Genomic DNA, 19626 nt, shown 5'->3' with positions numbered 1-19626 from the left:
TAGTAGGAGTTGAGAGCGGCCCTCAGCTGGCAGGTAGCAAGAGAAGAGGATCTCAATCATTCAACCACAAGGAAATGAATTCTGCAAACAACCTCCAAGTGCGGGGCCCCCAAGCTTCGGAGGAGGTCATGGTCCCCACCGATACCTTGATTGCAGCTTTGGGAGATCCTAGGCAGAGAACCCAGCTGTGCCACCCCCAGACTCCTGACCTGTGGAAACTGGGATAATAAATGTGTGCTCTTTTAAGCTGCTACATTTGTGATGATGGGTTATGCAGCCATAGATAATGAATGTAACAGAAATCTCGTACTGTTAATGGGCATCTCCTGATGGTTCTGATTTACAGGAAATCCGATCACATTTTGACCTAGACCCAAGCTCCTCTCTCCCCTCCTCTGATGCCCATGTGTCTTCATCTAGAGACTGTGAGAGGTCAGCGTTAGGAACCACCTCCTTGGGCTGGATTTCTTCTTGGCTGCCCTTACCCCCACGCCATAGTGCTGTGGCTAGTTCACCCTTCCTGAAAGATGGTCCTCTTTCCCTATGCCCTTAGTTCTGGAGTTCAAGGACCCCTGCCCTCCTAAAGCTCAGGGATCCAATCAGAAAGAAGTCAGTTTATCTACACATTGACAGAGACACCGTCCACAGTGAAGACAGCCTTTCTGCTACTAAGCATAAACATGTTGCATCACGTTCTGAAGCATCAGCAGGCAGATGCCTTCCAAATGCTTAGGTTTTCCCCGGGGACAGAGGGTCATTGCCAGCCTTGCCCAGGTTGACTAAAACAGCCAAAAAAATTGGAGTTTCCAGGACAAAAGGGGGGCGACCACCAAGCATGATCACTTTCATGTCCAGGTCTCCTGATTCATCCTCAACCAAGTTCAGATCAAGGCTATGCCTTCAAAAGTGCAATTTATTACCAGTATAGGGTACCACTCTTTGAGTACTGTTATGATTAAAAATAAAAATGAATTCATTAGGATGGCTAATTAAGAAAAAAAAAACAGACAATAACAAGTGTTGGTGAGGATGTTGAGAAACTGGAGCCCTCAGTCACTGTCAGTGGAAATGTAAAACGGTGCAGCCACCCTGGAAGACAGTCTGGCGGTTCCTCACAAAATTAAACTTAGAATCACCATATATGATCCTGCAATACCACTTCTGGGTACAGATCCAAAATAATTGAAAGCAGGGACTCCACCCATGTTCACGGCAGCACTGCTCACAACAGCCAAAAGGTGGAAGCGACCCAAGTGCCCATCAATGGATGAATAACTAAAATGTGATCCGTCCATACAATGGAACATTTACCTTAAAATGGAGTGAAATGCTGACACCTGTCACAACATGGATGAACTAGGGGACATTACACTAAGTAAAAGAAGCCAGACACAAAAGGACAAATATATGAGTCCACTTATAAGAGGTCCCTAGAGGAGTCAAATCCACAGGGACAGGAAGTAGATGGTGGGACCAGGGGCTGGGGAGGGGATGGGGAGTCAGTGTTTCATGGGGACAGAGTTTCAGTTTGGGAAGATGAGAAAGTTCTGGAGATGATGGTGGGGGTGGTTGCACAACAATGTGAATGTGCTTAATGCCACTGAGCTGTGCACTTAAAGTTGGTTAATGGTTCAAAAATAAAATACATAGGGGACTTCCCTGGTGGCACAGTGGTTAAAGACTGCGCTCCCAATGCAGGGGGTCCGGGTTCGATACCTGGTCAGGGAGCTAGATCCCACATGCCTGCTGCAACTAAGAGTTCGCATGCCACAAGTGAGGAGCCAGCGAGCCACGACTAAGGAGCCTGCCTGCCACAACTAAGACCTGGTGCAACCAAATAAAAATAAATATAGAAAAAATTACATAAAAATTAGAATAAATAAAGGGGGTATTACAGAAAGGGAGGTAAACCAGCCGCCCAAGAGTCACAAAAAAACCACACTCCGGATTTTCACCTCAACACGGGCTGTCCCCCTTGTGACTCTGTGGGCTCTGGGGTCTGCTTTCACCTGCCAGTGAGCAGATCCCATCCGGAAGCAAACCACCTTGGTGGCTTCTGTTTTCTGTTTGTCTGTCTGGTTTTGCCTTCCCAGCTGGGCTTGGAGCCTTTCCACTCAGTCGGCATCCTTGGGTTTAACTCCGTCGAGTGGTTCCTTGCGGCTCTTGGCTCCATCTTCGCAGGGTAAGACCCCGGGGCCCGGGGCCCTGTGGATGTTGGGCGGTGCTGCTCCAGGACTGGCAGCCCTAGGTTGGTTCCCACGGAGATGTGAGTGGGGGCTGTAGAAGCAGCCACAGGCGAGCCGGCGAGATAGACACACACACCCGTCCAACAGGGGACTAGTATCTTAAATACACAAGGGACTTCTACAACTCAGGAATAAAAACACAAAAAGAGGGACTTCCCTGGCAGTCCAGTGGTTAAGGCTTCGCGCTTCCATTGCAGGGGGCACGGGTTTGATCCCTGTTCAGGGAACTAAGATCCCACATGCCGCTCAGTGCAGCCAAAAAAAAAAAAAAAAAAAAAAAAAAAGATTTTTAAATGGGCAAGAGACTTGTACAGAAACATCACTAAGGGAAGTAGCCAATAGGCACTTGGAAAGATCCTTGATGTCATCAGCCAGCAGGGAGATACAAAGGGAACCCACAGCAGAATGGTTCAAATCAAGAACGAAAGGTTGCGAATGAAGGGAACGGGTGGAGGGGTGGGGGGGTCCAAACCCCACCTCTTATTTGCCGTGGGACCCTGAACAAGTGACTTCCCTGCCGTGAGCCTCAGTTTCCTCATCTGTAAAATGGGATACTGTGAGGGTTCCATGTCATGATGACATCCCGGGAGCCCATCCTCTCATCATCACTGTCCAGCTGTGGAGGGAGGGAAGCTGGTGCCGAGGCTGCAAACTCAGACCTTCCCTGCAGACCCTTCCCCTCCCCCGCAGACGCTTCCCCTCCCCCCACCTTCCAGGACGTTCGTTCTCGACTTAAGGGGTGTGGGGCACACTCGTGCATGTGTTTTCTTTTCCCAGGGGCTTCTGTGTTGGCATTTATGCCACCAACTCTGCGGAAGCCTGTCAATATGTCATTGCTCATGCCAAAGTGAACATCCTGCTGGTGGAAAATGACCTACAGCTGCAGAAAATCCTTTCGGTAAACCCCTCCGCCCCCCATTGCTGCCTGCCAGTCACTGGGGGAAGGAGGGGGTGTGTGTGTGTGGAGTGGATGTGTGTGGAGTGGAGGAGTTTAATTTCCTATGCATATTCATTTCCTACTCAGCCTCTGTTTTTAAAAATGTGTTTGTGTGCTATTTTATATACAGTTCACTGTTTATCAGTTTTCTTTTAGAAACATTTATTTTGAACCTTGTCATCCTTGCTATGTTCACCTCTTATAATTGTCCTCCTTTCTGAAATGCTTTTGTCTTTCTTTTCTGTTTCTTTCGTAAGTCCGACCACTTCCTGTTTCACTACTTTCTGATGTCTGGCTCTCCCCTCAGGGCTTGTATGTTTGCTTTGTGTTCTTCCTTCCCAGCTGCGTTTACCCCATTACGTCACAGGTTTTACGTTGGAAGGTTAGGGGGCAATTTTCCTTTGCTTTGCAGTGACTTTTTGTGCACGGTGAAATCTGACCCTCTCATTCCTTTTTTTTTTTCCCCTTGTGTTATCTTTGTAATGTTGCAAGAAACATTTCCGATGACTTGTGTTTGAATGAGCGGCAGTTGCCTGCACCAGCTTTTGGCAGAAGGATCCTGAGGGGAGGGGAGTCCTTGGGAGGGGTGAGCCTCGATGGCCAGATTCATGGCTCACCCCAAGAGCCACTGCACTGCGTAGCTTGTGGGATCTTAGTTCCCCGACCAGGGATCGAACCCGGGACCCCAGCAGTGAAAGCGCAGAGTCCTAACCACTGGACCACCAAGGAATTCCTATGACTGTTTCTTGAATACCATATTTCATCTTTTCTGAGTTACTTGTTAATATTTCTCGAGTTGAGATGTCTCGCCATGGATGGCATCCTCTGAACGCCGTGGGCCATGTGTTTCCCCACATTTTAACTTCTCTGAAATTAGGGTAGATTTGCCAGCCTCCATGGAATCCAGCCAGACTCAGTGAAACAGGACATTTTGTGCCACCAGGCCTCCTTTGACGCCTAATTCCTGAGCTGGTTCAGTGAGGACAGACGTCTACTTTCTGAAATTGCTTTCTGAAGGCATGCTTCTTTGGTCCCTGGTGCTCATGTCATGCCCTGTCTGTCCTGTTCATAGCAGGACACACTGCGGGGTGGGTGACAGGTGATGAGTGATGGGTGGGGCCCTTCTCCTTCTTGCCGTGAATACTGGCTTCCGATTTGGGTTTTTCCACCGTTAGAAGATGTCACGTGTCCCATCCTTTCCCCTGCAGCCACCTCATTGCTATGGCTTCCTATCCTTGTTTTGGTATATTCAACCTCACATGCATAAATTATTTCCATCTCTTAGTTTCATCAAAGATGCAGTTGCTGGGAGGTTTCTTGTTCTGGTTGCTCTGCATGCAAGATTCAAAGCCAGGCTCCTGATACTCTCCCCCCAAACCGGACGTTCAGCTCCACCTGGAAATCTTTGATTCTGGGTGATGGTCACGGCTCATAACCCTCCAGTGCTTCCCTTCTTCCTTTAGAATAAACTGCAAACTTCTCGCTGTCACCTCCAAGGCATGGCCTACCTGGCCCTTCCATCCCTTCCTGCACCCTCCCCTGGCCTTCTCCCTTCCATCTCCATTCCAGCCAGCCTGGACTTTTTATATCCCTCAAACATCCCAGCTACTGCCCGCTTCAGGCTTTTTGGATGTCTGTTCCTTCTGTCTCTGGAAAACTCTTGTCCAGCCGTTACAAGCACTTCTGTCATCTTTTCTCTCCAGGTCATGCCAGAGACTTGGTTATAATTATAAGTAGCGTACTGGATGCTGGAAGTGACTTCTTCACTGGATTGGCTAGAAATGTCATACAGGCACACTCCTTCCTTTGCACGAACAGGGGGGCAAGAATCCCACAGGCCTGGTTACCTGAACCTTACAGGTCTACGTTTAGGTAGAGAGTTCTGAACCCACCCAGTTCCAGCCACCTTCATGGAGGAATTCTGTAGCCCTACTCCAACCAGAAGGTTAGCTGGATCTTGGCTGTGAAGCATAAGGTGCCAGGAGACGAAGAGCCCGGGAGGGCCTCCTTCGACTCACCAACCAAAGCCACAGCTCTGTACAGCAGAATTCAGAAGGCTGTTGCCCTCAACCCTCGGTGATGGTTGCAGTCTACTGATACCGACCTGTCAGTCAAGACGAAGAGCAAAAGTTTTACTGCGTGGGCAGGGGGAGGGAAAGAGGCTGAGGTCCCTGAGGGAGAGAGCTTAGGATGTGCTCTTCCAGGGCCCCGTTACCATGAGGTCCATACACAACTTTTTTTCAGATTCCAAAGACCAAGATGGAGACCCTAAAAGCAATCGTTCAGTACAGGCTGCCAGTGAAGGAGAACAAATGTAACCACCTGTACTCTGTAAGTGTGAGAGGGGGCACTGAGCAAAGGGGAGGGCACAGCCGGCAGAAGGATCCTGAGGGGAGGGGAGTCCTTGGGAGGGGTGAGCCTCGATGGCCAGATTCATGGCTCACCCCAAGAGCCACTGCACTGCGTAGCTTGTGGGATCTTAGTTCCCCGACCAGGGATCGAACCCGGGACCCCAGCAGTGAAAGCGCAGAGTCCTAACCACTGGACCACCAAGGAATTCCTATGACTGTTTCTTGAATACCATATTTCATCTTTTCTGAGTTACTTGTTAATATTTCTCGAGTTGAGATGTCTCGCCATGGATGGCATCCTCTGAACGCCGTGGGCCATGTGTTTCCCCACATTTTAACTTCTCTGAAATTAGGGTAGATTTGCCAGCCTCCATGGAATCCAGCCAGACTCAGTGAAACAGGACATTTTGTGCCACCAGGCCTCCTTTGACGCCTAATTCCTGAGCTGGTTCAGTGAGGACAGACGTCTACTTTCTGAAATTGCTTTCTGAAGGCATGCTTCTTTGGTCCCTGGTGCTCATGTCATGCCCTGTCTGTCCTGTTCATAGCAGGACACACTGCGGGGTGGGTGACAGGTGATGAGTGATGGGTGGGGCCCTTCTCCTTCTTGCCGTGAATACTGGCTTCCGATTTGGGTTTTTCCACCGTTAGAAGATGTCACGTGTCCCATCCTTTCCCCTGCAGCCACCTCATTGCTATGGCTTCCTATCCTTGTTTTGGTATATTCAACCTCACATGCATAAATTATTTCCATCTCTTAGTTTCATCAAAGATGCAGTTGCTGGGAGGTTTCTTGTTCTGGTTGCTCTGCATGCAAGATTCAAAGCCAGGCTCCTGATACTCTCCCCCCAAACCGGACGTTCAGCTCCACCTGGAAATCTTTGATTCTGGGTGATGGTCACGGCTCATAACCCTCCAGTGCTTCCCTTCTTCCTTTAGAATAAACTGCAAACTTCTCGCTGTCACCTCCAAGGCATGGCCTACCTGGCCCTTCCATCCCTTCCTGCACCCTCCCCTGGCCTTCTCCCTTCCATCTCCATTCCAGCCAGCCTGGACTTTTTATATCCCTCAAACATCCCAGCTACTGCCCGCTTCAGGCTTTTTGGACGTCTGTTCCTTCTGTCTCTGGAAAACTCTTGTCCAGCCGTTACAAGCACTTCTGTCATCTTTTCTCTCCAGGTCATGCCAGAGACTTGGTTATAATTATAAGTAGCGTACTGGATGCTGGAAGTGACTTCTTCACTGGATTGGCTAGAAATGTCATACAGGCACACTCCTTCCTTTGCACGAACAGGGGGGCAAGAATCCCACAGGCCTGGTTACCTGAACCTTACAGGTCTACGTTTAGGTAGAGAGTTCTGAACCCACCCAGTTCCAGCCACCTTCATGGAGGAATTCTGTAGCCCTACTCCAACCAGAAGGTTAGCTGGATCTTGGCTGTGAAGCATAAGGTGCCAGGAGACGAAGAGCCCGGGAGGGCCTCCTTCGACTCACCAACCAAAGCCACAGCTCTGTACAGCAGAATTCAGAAGGCTGTTGCCCTCAACCCTCGGTGATGGTTGCAGTCTACTGATACCGACCTGTCAGTCAAGACGAAGAGCAAAAGTTTTACTGCGTGGGCAGGGGGAGGGAAAGAGGCTGAGGTCCCTGAGGGAGAGAGCTTAGGATGTGCTCTTCCAGGGCCCCGTTACCATGAGGTCCATACACAACTTTTTTTCAGATTCCAAAGACCAAGATGGAGACCCTAAAAGCAATCGTTCAGTACAGGCTGCCAGTGAAGGAGAACAAATGTAACCACCTGTACTCTGTAAGTGTGAGAGGGGGCACTGAGCAAAGGGGAGGGCACAGCCTTGAAAGGGAAGGAGGGCACTCCCAAAGGAAGTGGGTGGTGAGCAAGGGAGAGGGTGAGGCCAAACCAGGGAAGTGGGCAGGGGCTCACAAAGGAAGTGGGTGGTGAGGAAAGGAGAGGGCGGGGCCAAACCAGGGAAGTAGGCGGGAACTCTCAAAGGAAGTGGGTGGTGAGCAGGGAGAGGAAGGGGCCTCACAAGGGAAGGGGGTGAGGCTTTTGAGAGAATTTTTTTCTGGCATGAAGGTTCTGATTTACCAGAAGGTATCTGTTCTGGTTATTTATTGCTGTGTAACAAATCACCCCAAAAATTGGTGGCATAAGACAACACCAATCATTTTATTATTAGTTTCTTTTCAGACCATTAGGGTAACTGAAAAAATACTGCATCATTGAAAATTAGATGTGTTGGAACTCACAAAGTTAAGTTTAAATATTTCATTTGTATTCAAACCAGAACTTATTATAAATTTACTTTCCTGGTTTTCATAGATGCAAAGTCATCAATACTTTTATTAAAACCATTAGCCAGTTTTCATATGTACAAATAGGAATATAGGGGTGCACATTTCTGCAATGGCTCGGACCAACAGCCCTGCTGGAGACTTTTTTTAAATTTTGATGTTTCATTCATCATGAATTTGCTCTGCTTTGATAGTGACTTTTAAATTATTGCAATAAAGTACTACTTATCTTGATTACAAGCTTTTTTTTGTTTTTTCTGGCATCCCCTATAATTTTGCACTCAAGGAGAAGCCCCTGGTCCTCACTCTGGTCCCAACCCTGTAGCTGGGGCTCCTCCAGCACATTTCCCTGTCTCTCTGTGGTGTCTGCATGTGCTGTCTCCAGCATGATGACTTCAGGACCTCTGGACTTACTGGTGGCTCAGATCTCCAGGGAGAATGTTTTGAGGGAGAGAAATATCCAGGTGGAAACTGTCCTGCCTTTAACGACCTATTCTTGGAAGTAACACACTGCCCAGCAAGGCCAAGCTGCATGAGGGCCCAGACTTCAGCTCTTACTGAGGGAGGGGTGGGGCCCCTGAAGAGTGGGTGACACTGTAAATGTTGTCGCAGTTATTTTTTTGCAAATTCACTCTGCCTCAGAGTCTTCTAGAGTCAGAAAATGCTTGGGTGCAAGCAACAGAAACCCACTTAAGCCAAAGGAGGGGGTTTGGGTTTTTTGTTTTGGGTTTTTTTTTGTGGTACGCGGGCCTCTCACTGTTGAGGCCTCTCCCGTTGCAGAGCACAGGCTCCGGACGTGCAGGCTCAGCGGCCATGGCTCAGGGGCCCAGCCGCTCCGCGGCATGTGGGATCCCCCCGGACCGGGGCACGAACCCGCGTCCCCTGCATCGGCAGGCGGACTCTCAACCGCTGCGCCACCAGGGAAGCCCACGGCTTTTGTTTTTAAGAATACAATGAGTTAACTCACAGAAGTCAGGGCAGGAGGGCTGTGAGGGACCAGGATGAGCTGCTGTTAAGTTCCCTGAGATAAGGCCATCAAACCCATGACCCAAAGCAGAAGTCCTAAAATGTCATGGAGTTTATTTGGTTTGCCCTCCATGCAAGCGGGAGGAAAGATGCCAATGATCCTTTCTGGCCAAAACACTCACCAGCTCGTGCACCTTTCAGAAAACATTTAAATATTAAGACCAGGACAATGACTAATTAAGTAAGACAGCCGATCGGAATTACAGACCTTGCAGAGGTTAAAAATGACCAACACAGAAACAGTATCTTAAGCCTGGATAAGTTAAATAAACTCATTTGTTAGAAATAGCATTCACAGCAGCGTTTCTCAGCCTTGTTGGACATTTGGGGTGGATACTTCTTCATCGTGGGGGCCGTCCTGTGCATTGTAAGATGCTGAGCAATATCCCTGGCCTCCACCTACTAGATGCCAATAGCACCCTCCCACTTGAAACGATCAAAAACATCCTCAGACACTGCCTAAGTCCCCTAGGGGGCAAAATCACCCCTGGCTGAGGACCATGATTTATAGGGAAGAGTTGTGTGACACAGATTAGTATCTACTTCTCTGCAAGAGTGAGTAGAACCCACCGTTTTTAGATTCAGTTTAGGAATACATTCATTAGAACTGAGAGAAAAAGAAAGCGCCTGGGAAATTAAAAGGTGAAATTCGGAGGCAGGGGGATGGCAGAGTCAGACAATTGACTGGGTAGGTTACGGTGCCTGGGAGTGGACTCAGGACCAATTCCAGATTGCCAAGAGAGAGGACTGGACTGGACAGGACTGGGTCTGGTGTCCACCTAATCCAATCACTTGCGGCCATGGGAGAGTGAGGTCTTCGCCAGCGATTAGGGGAGCATCCTTTGTGGGGGAGGGCTTGAGGCATCTCTCAGAGAAAGGACAGCGTCCTGCAAAAGGCTTCTGTGTGCTGCTCCTCTCACCATCACCCTACCCTGTTCGAGATGGTCTGGGTACAGGTTCTTCCCTTTCAGATGGGGCATTGCCCTGGCAGGCTACAGGCAATACTGGCCATTTCTGGAGGACCTGGAGTGCCCTCTGTCTTGCAGACAGGACATTACCCTCATCCAGAGCCTCACGAGGGGCTCAGAGGTAGAATTTTTGCAGGTCCCAGGTGAAATTTGGTTCACACAGCCCAACAGTTCCTTCTGAGGCACCAAATTCTAAGCTAATTAAGAGCACAGGCTCTGGAGTCAGACAGTCTTGGGTTAGAATGATAGTTCCTCTGTCCACCTGCTGTGTGACCCTGGGCAGGTAACTTACCACCTCTGAGCCTCAGCTCCTTCATCTGCCACAGGGAGATGATGTGTCTCTTATCAGTAAGGATGTCTTTGGTTGCAAGTGACAAAAGCCTAACACCAAATGGCTTAAGCTTAGAAGACCATTTATTGGCTCATATCCACAACCTAGGGTGTGGATTTCAGGCATGGCTGGAACCAGGGGCTCAAATAACGTGACCGAGACTCCATTTTGCTCTCTTCATATCTTGGCTCCATGCCAGCCTTGATTTCCCCTAGTCCTGAGATGGTCCAGCGGCTCCTATGGCTACATCTTACTCACGTTCAGATGACTCATTCATATCCCAGCACTTCCAGCAAAAGCCCTGACCTTCACTGTGATTGGACCACCTGAGGTCACATGCCCAGACCCAGTCTAACCACTGTGGCCCAGGCAGATGGGACCTTCTAGCTTAAACCAATCACAGTGGCCCTCAGCCACATCAAGCTGGTAACTAATAAGTTTGAGGTACTGAGTGGCATCTGGGAAGGCAGAGCACAAATAATATTGAACTCTGCTTTTCTGAGCATTTTACATATATTAACCCATTTACTGCTTAAAACAACCCAAGGAGTTGGGTCTTGATGTCATTCCCATTTTACCTCTGAGGAAACCGAGGCACCGGCGCTTGAGTAGCCTGCCTGGGAAGTGCAGGAGAAGAAGCAAACATCTTAGGGCTTTTGTAAGAGGTGCCTTTCCTCCTGCTGGGAATCATGCTTTGGGAGAAGCTGGTGGGGCAAGATCCGACTGGGGAAGGGAACTCCTAGGTGCTGAGGACCCCACTCACACACCCTGAGTCCCTACCCTCCACTTCTTTTGTTTGTTTGTTTATTGGAGTATAGTTGCTTTACAATGTTGTGTTAGTTTCTGCTGTACAGTGAAGTGTATCAGCTATACGTATACATATATCCCCTCTTCCCTGGATTTCCTTCCCATTCAGGTCACCACAGAGCACTGAGTAGAGTTCCCTGTGCTACACAGTAGGTTCTCATTAGTTATCTATCTTATACCTAGTAGTGTATATATGTCAATCCCAATCTCCAAGTTCATCCCACCCTCCCATTTTCCCCCTTGGTGTCCATACGTTTGTTCTCTACACTGTCTCTATTTTGGCTTTGCAAATAGGTTCATCTGCACCATTTTTCAAGATTTCACATATATGCGTTAATATATGATATTTGTTTTTCTCTTTCTGACTTACTTCACTCTGTATGACAGTCTCTAGGGCCATCCACAACTCTACAAATGACCCAATTTCGTTCCTTTTTATGGCTGAGTAATATTCCATTGTATATATGTACCACATCTTCTTTATCCATTCCTCTGTTGGTGGACATTTAGGTTGCTTCCATGTCCTGGCTTTTGTAAATAGTGCTGCAATGAACACTGGTGTGTGTCTTTTTCAATTATGGTTTTCTCAGGGTATATGCCTAGTATTGGGATTGCTGGGTCATATGATAGTTCTATTTTTAGTTTTTTAAAGAATCTCCATACTATTCTGCATAGTGGCTGTATCAATTTACATTCCCACCAGCAGTGCAAGAGGGTTCCCTTTTCTCCACACCCTCTCCAGCATTTATTGCTTGTAGAGTTTTTGATGATGGCCATTCTGACCGGTGTGAGGTGATCCCTCACTGTAGTTTTGATTTGCATTTCTCCAATAATTAGTGATGCTGAGCATCTTCTCAGGTGCCTCTTGGCCATCTTTTGTGTCTTCTCTGGAGAAATGTCTATTTAGGTCTTCGCTTGTCTTTCCTTTCCGCAGTGGGATGATTTCATGGAGCTTGGCAATAGCATCCCCGAGTCCCAGCTGGACCAGATCATAAAGAGCCAGAAGGCCAATCAGTGTGCTGTGATCATCTACACTTCTGGGACCATAGGCTATCCCAAGGGGGTGATGCTCAGCCATGACAACGTAAGTGCTGTCTCTGCTAACAGGGACGAAATCTGCAGCATCCAGGGTCCCGTCACTCCGGGGCTGTGGCCGTCAGGCTAGTTTTGTTCTTGACCCACAGGGGCACAGTGGCGTTTAGGGGCCCAGCACATGGGGGGATCCTTGATCTGTGGGTCATAGAGAGTTATGCAAATGCTTCCAAGGTTGGGGGCAGCTTAGTGCAGGGGTTGAGATCAGGGACTCTGGAGCAGACCTGGCTCTGTGATCTTGGGCAGGGCATCTGACATCTCCAAGCCTCAGTTTCCTCATCTGTAAAACGGGTGCAATGTAACAGTCCCTGCCTCATGGGTTGTTTGAACTCAGAACCTTGTTTGATAAAATAAATACATGAAAGGGCAGTATACACACTGTGCTTCAGGGGTAAAGCAGAAGCTGTTTTAGCTACTTGAGGACGGCCGTGTGCTTCGGGAAAACTTAGGCATGTCTGGGTGGAGTCCAAATCTGATGGTTATTCAGGTCACTACTGGGAAAGAATAAGGAGAATACATGCTAAAAGATCCTGCTTATGGGGGACATCCCTGGCAGGCCAGTGGTTAGGACTCCGTGCTTCCACTGCTGAGGGCCTGGGTTCAATCCCTGGTCGGAGAACTAATATCCTGCAAGCCGTGTGGTGCAAGCCCTAGAAAACACAAAGTTACCTACAGGGACCAAAAGCAGATCAGTGGCTGCCTGGGAAGGGCAAGAGGGAGGCATTACAAAGGCGATGGAAATGTCCACCATCTCGACGGTGGTGACGGCTGGCTTCACGGGTGCAGACATAGTCCGTATGTGCCAAGTTGTACACTTCAAATGCGGTTCCCTGTATGTCAATTACACCTCGATAAAGTTGTTGTTGTTGTTGTTGTTGTTTCATAAATTTATTTATTTATTTTTGACTGTGTTGGGTCTTTGTTGCTGCACGCAGGCTTTCTTTAGCTGCATCGAGCAGGGGCTACTCTTCATTGTGGTGCATGGGCTTCTCACTGTGGTGGCTTCTCTTGTTGCATAGCAAGGGCTCTAGGCACATGGGCTTCAGTAGTTGTAGCACACGGGCTCAGGAGCTGTGGCTCTCGGGCTCTAGAGTGCAGGCTCAGTAGTTGTGGCGCACGGGCTTAGTTGCTCCGTGGCATGTGGGATCTTCCCGGACCAGGGCTTGAACCCGTGTCCCCTGCATTGGCAGGCGGATTCTTAACCACCATGCCACCAGGGAAGCCCCGGTGTTTTTTTAAAGAACAAGAAAGACAGTGACGGTTCATTTCTGTTGCACACTTACTATGGGGCCAGGGGCCGTCCCGAGAGTTTTACACTTTGTAAATCCTCACAGCGATTCTATGATTCTATCCGTTCTATCAGGTGGACGCTGTTTCCACAGATGAGAAAACTGAAGCCCAAAGAGATTAAGCTGCTGGACCCAGGTCACACAGCAAGCAGCATGGCAGGGCCAGGAGCTGAGACCCAGGCAGGCAGGCGCCACAATCCACATTTTCAACTACGCTGTAGGTCTACGGGGCTAAGGTGTAAAAACGTCCAAAGATGCGATCGTTACAAATATGTTAAAGCTGGGTGAAGAACAGTACAGAGAGCACAACGCGATTTTGTTAAAAACTGAAAAACGGCAGTGAGTGATGTACACGTGTGTAAGTTTTAAAAGCAGGAAAGTGTCTGGCAGGACATCCACATGACACGCTCCACTCTGTGAGTCAGAAAGACTGCTAGTTTTAAAATGAAGCATTTCTACCTTATAAGGGCTTTCCCCACCAGCCCAGCTTAATAGCTGGCAGCACACACTGGCCTTTGTACTGGCTGTTCCCTCTACATGGAATATTATTTCCCAGAGACCCACAGGACTTGCTCCTTCACCTCCTCCGGGTCCCTGCTCAAATGTTACCGCCTCTGTGAAGCCCTCCCTGATTTCCACGTGTAAAATAGCAAAGAAAAATAAACCATCCCATTAGCCCCCAAGCCCCATTTGGCTACTGTTTTTTCTTACACTGCCATATTATACAGTCACGTGTTTATCGTGAACAACAGCTCCTTGAGGGCAGGGGCTATCTGTCTGGTTCACTGCTGTGTCTCCAGTGCTTGGTGTACAGGAGGATCCATCCATTTTGTGGACTGAATGAATGGAGTCTGATGAGGCCCCCACCCAACCCTGGCCAGCGTCCACACTCCCAGTGGCTTCATGTCTAGTGAGATCATGTCCTCGCAGAGGGCAGACAAAAGTTGAGCCCCTGGAGCAAGTCTGCCTGGATCTGCATCCTGGCTCCCCCACTTGCTAACTATGTGACCTGAGAAGATTTCCTTAACTTCTCTAGGCTTCGGTTTGCCCATCTGTAAAATGGAGACAAGAATGGTTGCCACCTCTCAGAGTTGCTATGAAGGTTAAATTATTTCCTATACTGTGTCAGTTAGCTATTGCCGTGTAACAAACCGTTCTAGAACTTAGCAACTTAAAACACCAAGAGTGTGTTATTTCTGGGTCTGGAATTTGGGAAGGGCTTGGCAAAGTGTCTTTTCTGCCCTACAGAGTGTCAGCTGGGGTCACTCAGCTGTATTCAGCTGGTGCCCAGGCTGGGCTGGCAGGTCCAAGCAGGGCTTCACTCACATGTTCCATGGGGCTTGGGTTTCCTCACAGCATGGAGGCATCGAGGCTGTCGAACTTCTCAACGTGGCGCTGGCTCCCCCGAGGGCAAGCATGCCTTGATACAAAGGCAGAAGCTGCAGTCTATTAGGACTCAATGTCAGAAGTTTACACGGTGCTCCACTGTGTGGGTCAAAACCAGTCACTAGACCAGCCCTGTGAAGGGAAAGGAAAACAGACTCCAGCTCTGAATGGAAGGGGTGGCAGAGAATTTGCAGTGGTCTTTAACCTACCACACAGACATAAAATGCTCAGAGCAAAGCCTGGCACATTGGGATTAAAAATAATCCCCGTCGGCTATTATTTTTTAAATCATAATCATCCTTAGAGCAGGAAGTTAAAGCTAGTCCCATGTTCTCAACATACGTCAACAGCTCAAAGTTTCTCCCGTTTATAGGGTACTATGCCATGCTGAGATAAACACACTAACCCCTAACAGAAACCCCACAAGGTAAGATGTGTCATTAACCCCTTTCAGAGATTGGGAAACTGAGGCTCTGAGAGGGGAAATGACTTGCATAAGGTCAGAGAGCACAGAAAGGTCTGAGCCAGGATCTGAACCCAGGAGTGTCTAAACCACTGTAAATCACGGTCTACACACACCTAGCCCCTTTTCTCAACAAATGGGCACTGGGTTCCTTGGGTCACTGTGGGTGACAGTGCTTATGGGTACAGACGGAAAATCCCTCCATCCTGAGGCCCAGAGAAAGAAGAGGGACAAATCTTGAGGGCTTACTACAGGGCAAGTGCTTTGCATATTTCATTACACTTAAATGTAACTTCTCTTTCCTCATTCATTCATTCATTCAACACAAATTTACTGGGCACCTACTATGTGCCGGGAAAACGGCTTTCAGCAAAACAGACCCAATGGTGGCCCTCGGGAAGACAGCCAGGCAATGAACAAATAAAACCACTCAGATTGTGGCAAGTAGTACGTAGCAGATTAGAAAGATGCTGGAAACTTCAGTTCGGGGGATGTGAGACTGCTTCCGTAAGGAAGTGACATTTAACCAGAATATAATAACATCTTGAGGAGTCAGATGTGGAGACAGCTAGAGGATGCCCATCCCAGGCAGCGGGAACAGCCCGTGCAAAGGCCCTGAGGTGGGACCTTGCCTGATGTGTTGGAGGAACAGTGCAGAGGCCCGTGCGGCTGCATTAACGAGACGACTGTTTGCCAGAGACTTACGACACCAGTAAAAAATACAGATTACAAAATCATAGGTATGCTAAAACTTCCCATCAAGGTATGCACCGGAGAAAGAAAAACATTAACATATCAATTGTTGGGGTATTAATGCCACGGGATTATGGGTGGCCTTTTCGTTGGTTGGACAGTGTTGGTTTTATAGTTTTATGTTGGGCATGAGGAACCTCTGTGCCCCTTTTACAGATGAGCAAATACAGGTTGCAAAGGATTTTTAAGCAAATAGCCCAGGGTCACACAGCTAGTAAATGGTGTAGTCAGGATTTGATTCTGGGACACTTACTGAATCCTTCAGATTTCTGACTATCCCCGGTAGACATTCTAACTCTAGGGTCTGTTGCTGGATCCTAGGGCGTCTGGTAATCCCCCAAAGCTTCCCATCGAATTTTACTGCTCCTTCCATCCTCAGGCAAGTCAGTGAACCTGTGTTCTGGTTCCCCATCTGTAAGATGGGACAATCGCAGTTATCAACCCCAGTGTGGTAAGATGAGGACTAAGTGACTCAATGTTTGTAAAGTACAAGAGCGGTGCCTAAGCAGGTGCTCTGTGTTTGTTAAATAATTGTATTTAAATGGCCCTCGGGCAAGGATGAGGCACGCTGAATCGTACTGGATTGTAAGCTCGACTTGTGTTCTAGATCACGTGGACGGCGGGGTCGGTGGCGAGGGACTTCAATCTGGCTTATGCTCCTGAGAAGCAGGAGGTGGCGGTCAGCTACCTTCCTCTCAGCCACATCGCAGCTCAGATGATGGACATCTGGACACCCATGAAGGTTGGGGCTTCCATCTACTTTGCTCAACCAGATGCACTCAAGGTATTAAGGCTAAGGGCAGCCCAGAGGAGTGGATGGTTCCTTCAAGTCCCAGATCTGGGGGTTCCTTCTCCATCCTCCTCTAATGCTCCCAGTTAGCAGCATTTGAAACAGTCAGCCACTTGCTTTTAGTTTTTATCTTTATCCAAGTCATGGTATCCATGGTTGTGCAGACTGTATACTGAACAACCTAAGACTAAGATGTGAATGGTATTGAAAGCAGAACGTGCGTGTATGTGTGTAGTTTTTTTTTGAGTCGGTATTCCCAACTCCAAAATGCTCCCCAAACCAAACGTTTTTGGCAGTAAGATCTGACCTGAACTGATGTGAAGCTATTTGGAGTCTTCATTTTTATCCCACTTATTGGGAATACGTGTATCTGCAGAAATATTAACGTGAAGGATTTCAGCTGGCTTGCCAAGACATCACCGTGGGATTCATATAACAAATGAAATAAGCACCATATTACCTTTCTGAAGGCCAGAGAATTCTAAATTCCAGCACACATCTGGCCCCAAGGGTTTGAGATAAGGGATTCTGGACCTCTTTGGAAAAACAGCAGTGTCCTAACCACCCTCCAGAGGCAAACTCTCCAGAAACTTCAAGAGATTTCTTCTGGCATTTACCTCCAGTTTTTAAAAAATATGTAACAATTTTCTTGATTCATGCACTTTTAAATATTATCTATTACTTTCCTATTGCAGTAGGCAAGGATTTAATCCTCTTACACACCCATCTTCACTTGCTTCCCCTTTTCCCATCCTCTCAATGAAAAGATTTCTTAGTTAACGGAGCCATGTAGTTTACTACATGATTACATTTCCTGTCTGGTACAACCTTTTGTTTTCCCCAGAGTTAATAGCTGCCTTTCTTTTCCAATTTGGTGGAAGTTTTCTGTATACCTGTCCAGTTGCTCCATCTCAACTGTCACATGCTTATCAGGATTTTCCAAATGTTCTAATACCTACTGCATTATTTTCTCCTCCATCCTTCAGCCCTGAGTAGGACTGGTTGTTGTTTTAAGTTGTCCTAGATTGGGCCCCCTAGAAGCAGAACCTGAGATGGGATGGAGATTTTTGTAATTAATTGAGTAGGATCTCTCAGGTGAAAACTGTAAGGGAGTGAGGGGAGCAAGATATGGCAAGGGGAGAAGAGAGGATGTAAGTTCAGCTGGCATGTAAGTGGAATTGCCCTTACGCAAACCAATCCCATGGGAATCTCTGAAGGATGAATGGCACCACAGTTGTACTGCTTTGAGGTAAGGGGTCTGGGCTTTTGTACCCGCATCTCCCAGAGTCATTGGCTATAGGCTTATGCACTCATGTGGGTGCATAACTTCCCAGGCATTTCTGAATAAGGGCAGTTCTCTGAAGAAGCGGGAAGCTGTGGACCATTAGAGGTCTGAAGAGGACATCAACAGTAGCTTCTACAAGCTGTCATGCAGGGATATCCCTTCCTCCCACTCCTGTGCTGAATCCTCTGTTTTCTAAGGTCCTTGTGTTCTTTTTGGGGGGTTACCTCTTCATTTAGCTGGAGTTCATCTTTGGTAGGTTTTTCATGTTAAGTAAGTGAAAGAATTCTTGTATGTCCTGACCTTGTAGACTTAACAGAGCCAGAAAAGAACTCTGCACTTTCCTCAGCTACATTCTCTGTATTTGCTTCCTGATTGCTGGAACAAATGACCACAAAACTTAGTGGCTTAAAACAACATAAATTTATTATCCCACAGTTCTGGAGGTCAGAAGTCTAAAATGGGTCTCAATGGGATAAAACCAAGACATGAGCAGGACTGTGTTCTTTCTGGAAGCTCTTGGGGAGAACTGGTTTCCTTGCCTTTTTTAGCTTCTAGAGGCTGCCTATGTTCCTTGGCTTGTGGCCTCTTCCTCCATTTTCAAAGCCAGGAGCACAAAGCATCTTCAGATCTCCCTCTCTCTCTCTTACTCACACACACACCCCTACCTCTGCTCCCTCTGGCACACCTCTCTGATCCTCCTGCCTCCCTCTTATAAGGACCCCTGTGATGACACTGGACCCACCTGGATAATCCAGGATAATCTCCCCTAAGCTAAGTCTTCGGGCCTTTGTAATTCCTTCCAGAGGGCTCATTCTCCTGTTCTTCACATGGCTGGCTCCTTCATGTCATTTAGTTCCCTGCTTAAATATCTCCTTGACCCCTTTCCATCAGTCTCACATCCCCCATGCTCAGTGTCTGAGACACATTAGACACTCAGTAAGTGAATACTTTATTTTCCGGCTGAAAACATAATGTATACACACTTGCCTACAGGGCCTGAGAAGTTCCCCGTCTCCAATATCCTTATCAACCCCTAATACTGTGAAAAATTTTTAAATTGTCAACCAGGTAATAAAGCTGTCTTAACATTTAAAAAATTTTTTTTTTGGCTGCACCGCGCAGCACGTGGGATCTTAGTTCCCCCACCAGGGATCGAACACATGCCCCCTGCACTGGAAGCACAGAGTCTTAACCACTGGACCCTAGCTTAACATCATAAGCAACTGCCAGACTGTTTTCAAAGTGGCTGTGTCATTTTACATTCCCAACCAGAAGTGTACGAGATGTCCAATTTCTCCACAGCCTCACCAACACTTGTTTTTTTTCTTATTATTATTGCCATCCTAGTAGATGCAAAGTGGTATCTCCCATATTAATCTGCATTTCTCGAATGATTAATGGTGGTGAGCAACTTTTCCTGTGCTTATTGGCCGTTTGTATATCTTCTTTGGAAAAATGTCTGATCAAATTTTTAACCATTTAAAAATCTGGTTGGGGCTTCCCTGATGGCGCAGTGGTTGCGCGTCCGCCTGCCGATGCAGGGGAACCGGGTTCGCGCCCCGGTCTGGGAGGATCCCACATGCCGCGGAGCG

The 19626-nt window shown here is 47.9% G+C and overlaps 1 protein-coding gene across 1 annotated transcript in view; it reads left to right on the top strand.

The window, feature by feature from the left end:
- The window catches only part of ACSBG2 (acyl-CoA synthetase bubblegum family member 2), a 74464-nt gene that overhangs the window by 44367 nt on the left and 10471 nt on the right, over positions 1-19626 (top strand). Inside the window, exons 4-8 of the mRNA XM_007109355.4 lie at positions 2094-2182; positions 3024-3144; positions 5428-5514; positions 11911-12060; positions 16567-16743. Coding sequence (XP_007109417.3) covers positions 2094-2182; positions 3024-3144; positions 5428-5514; positions 11911-12060; positions 16567-16743 — 624 coding nt within the window. The remainder of the gene's footprint in view (positions 1-2093; positions 2183-3023; positions 3145-5427; positions 5515-11910; positions 12061-16566; positions 16744-19626) is intronic.

This window comes from Physeter macrocephalus, chromosome 2 (genome assembly GCF_002837175.3).
Source record: "Physeter macrocephalus isolate SW-GA chromosome 2, ASM283717v5, whole genome shotgun sequence".
NCBI classification, from domain to species: domain Eukaryota; kingdom Metazoa; phylum Chordata; class Mammalia; order Artiodactyla; family Physeteridae; genus Physeter; species Physeter macrocephalus.
The sequence above is the reverse complement of the archived record's forward strand: the minus strand, read 5'-3'. Positions and strand labels throughout refer to the sequence as shown.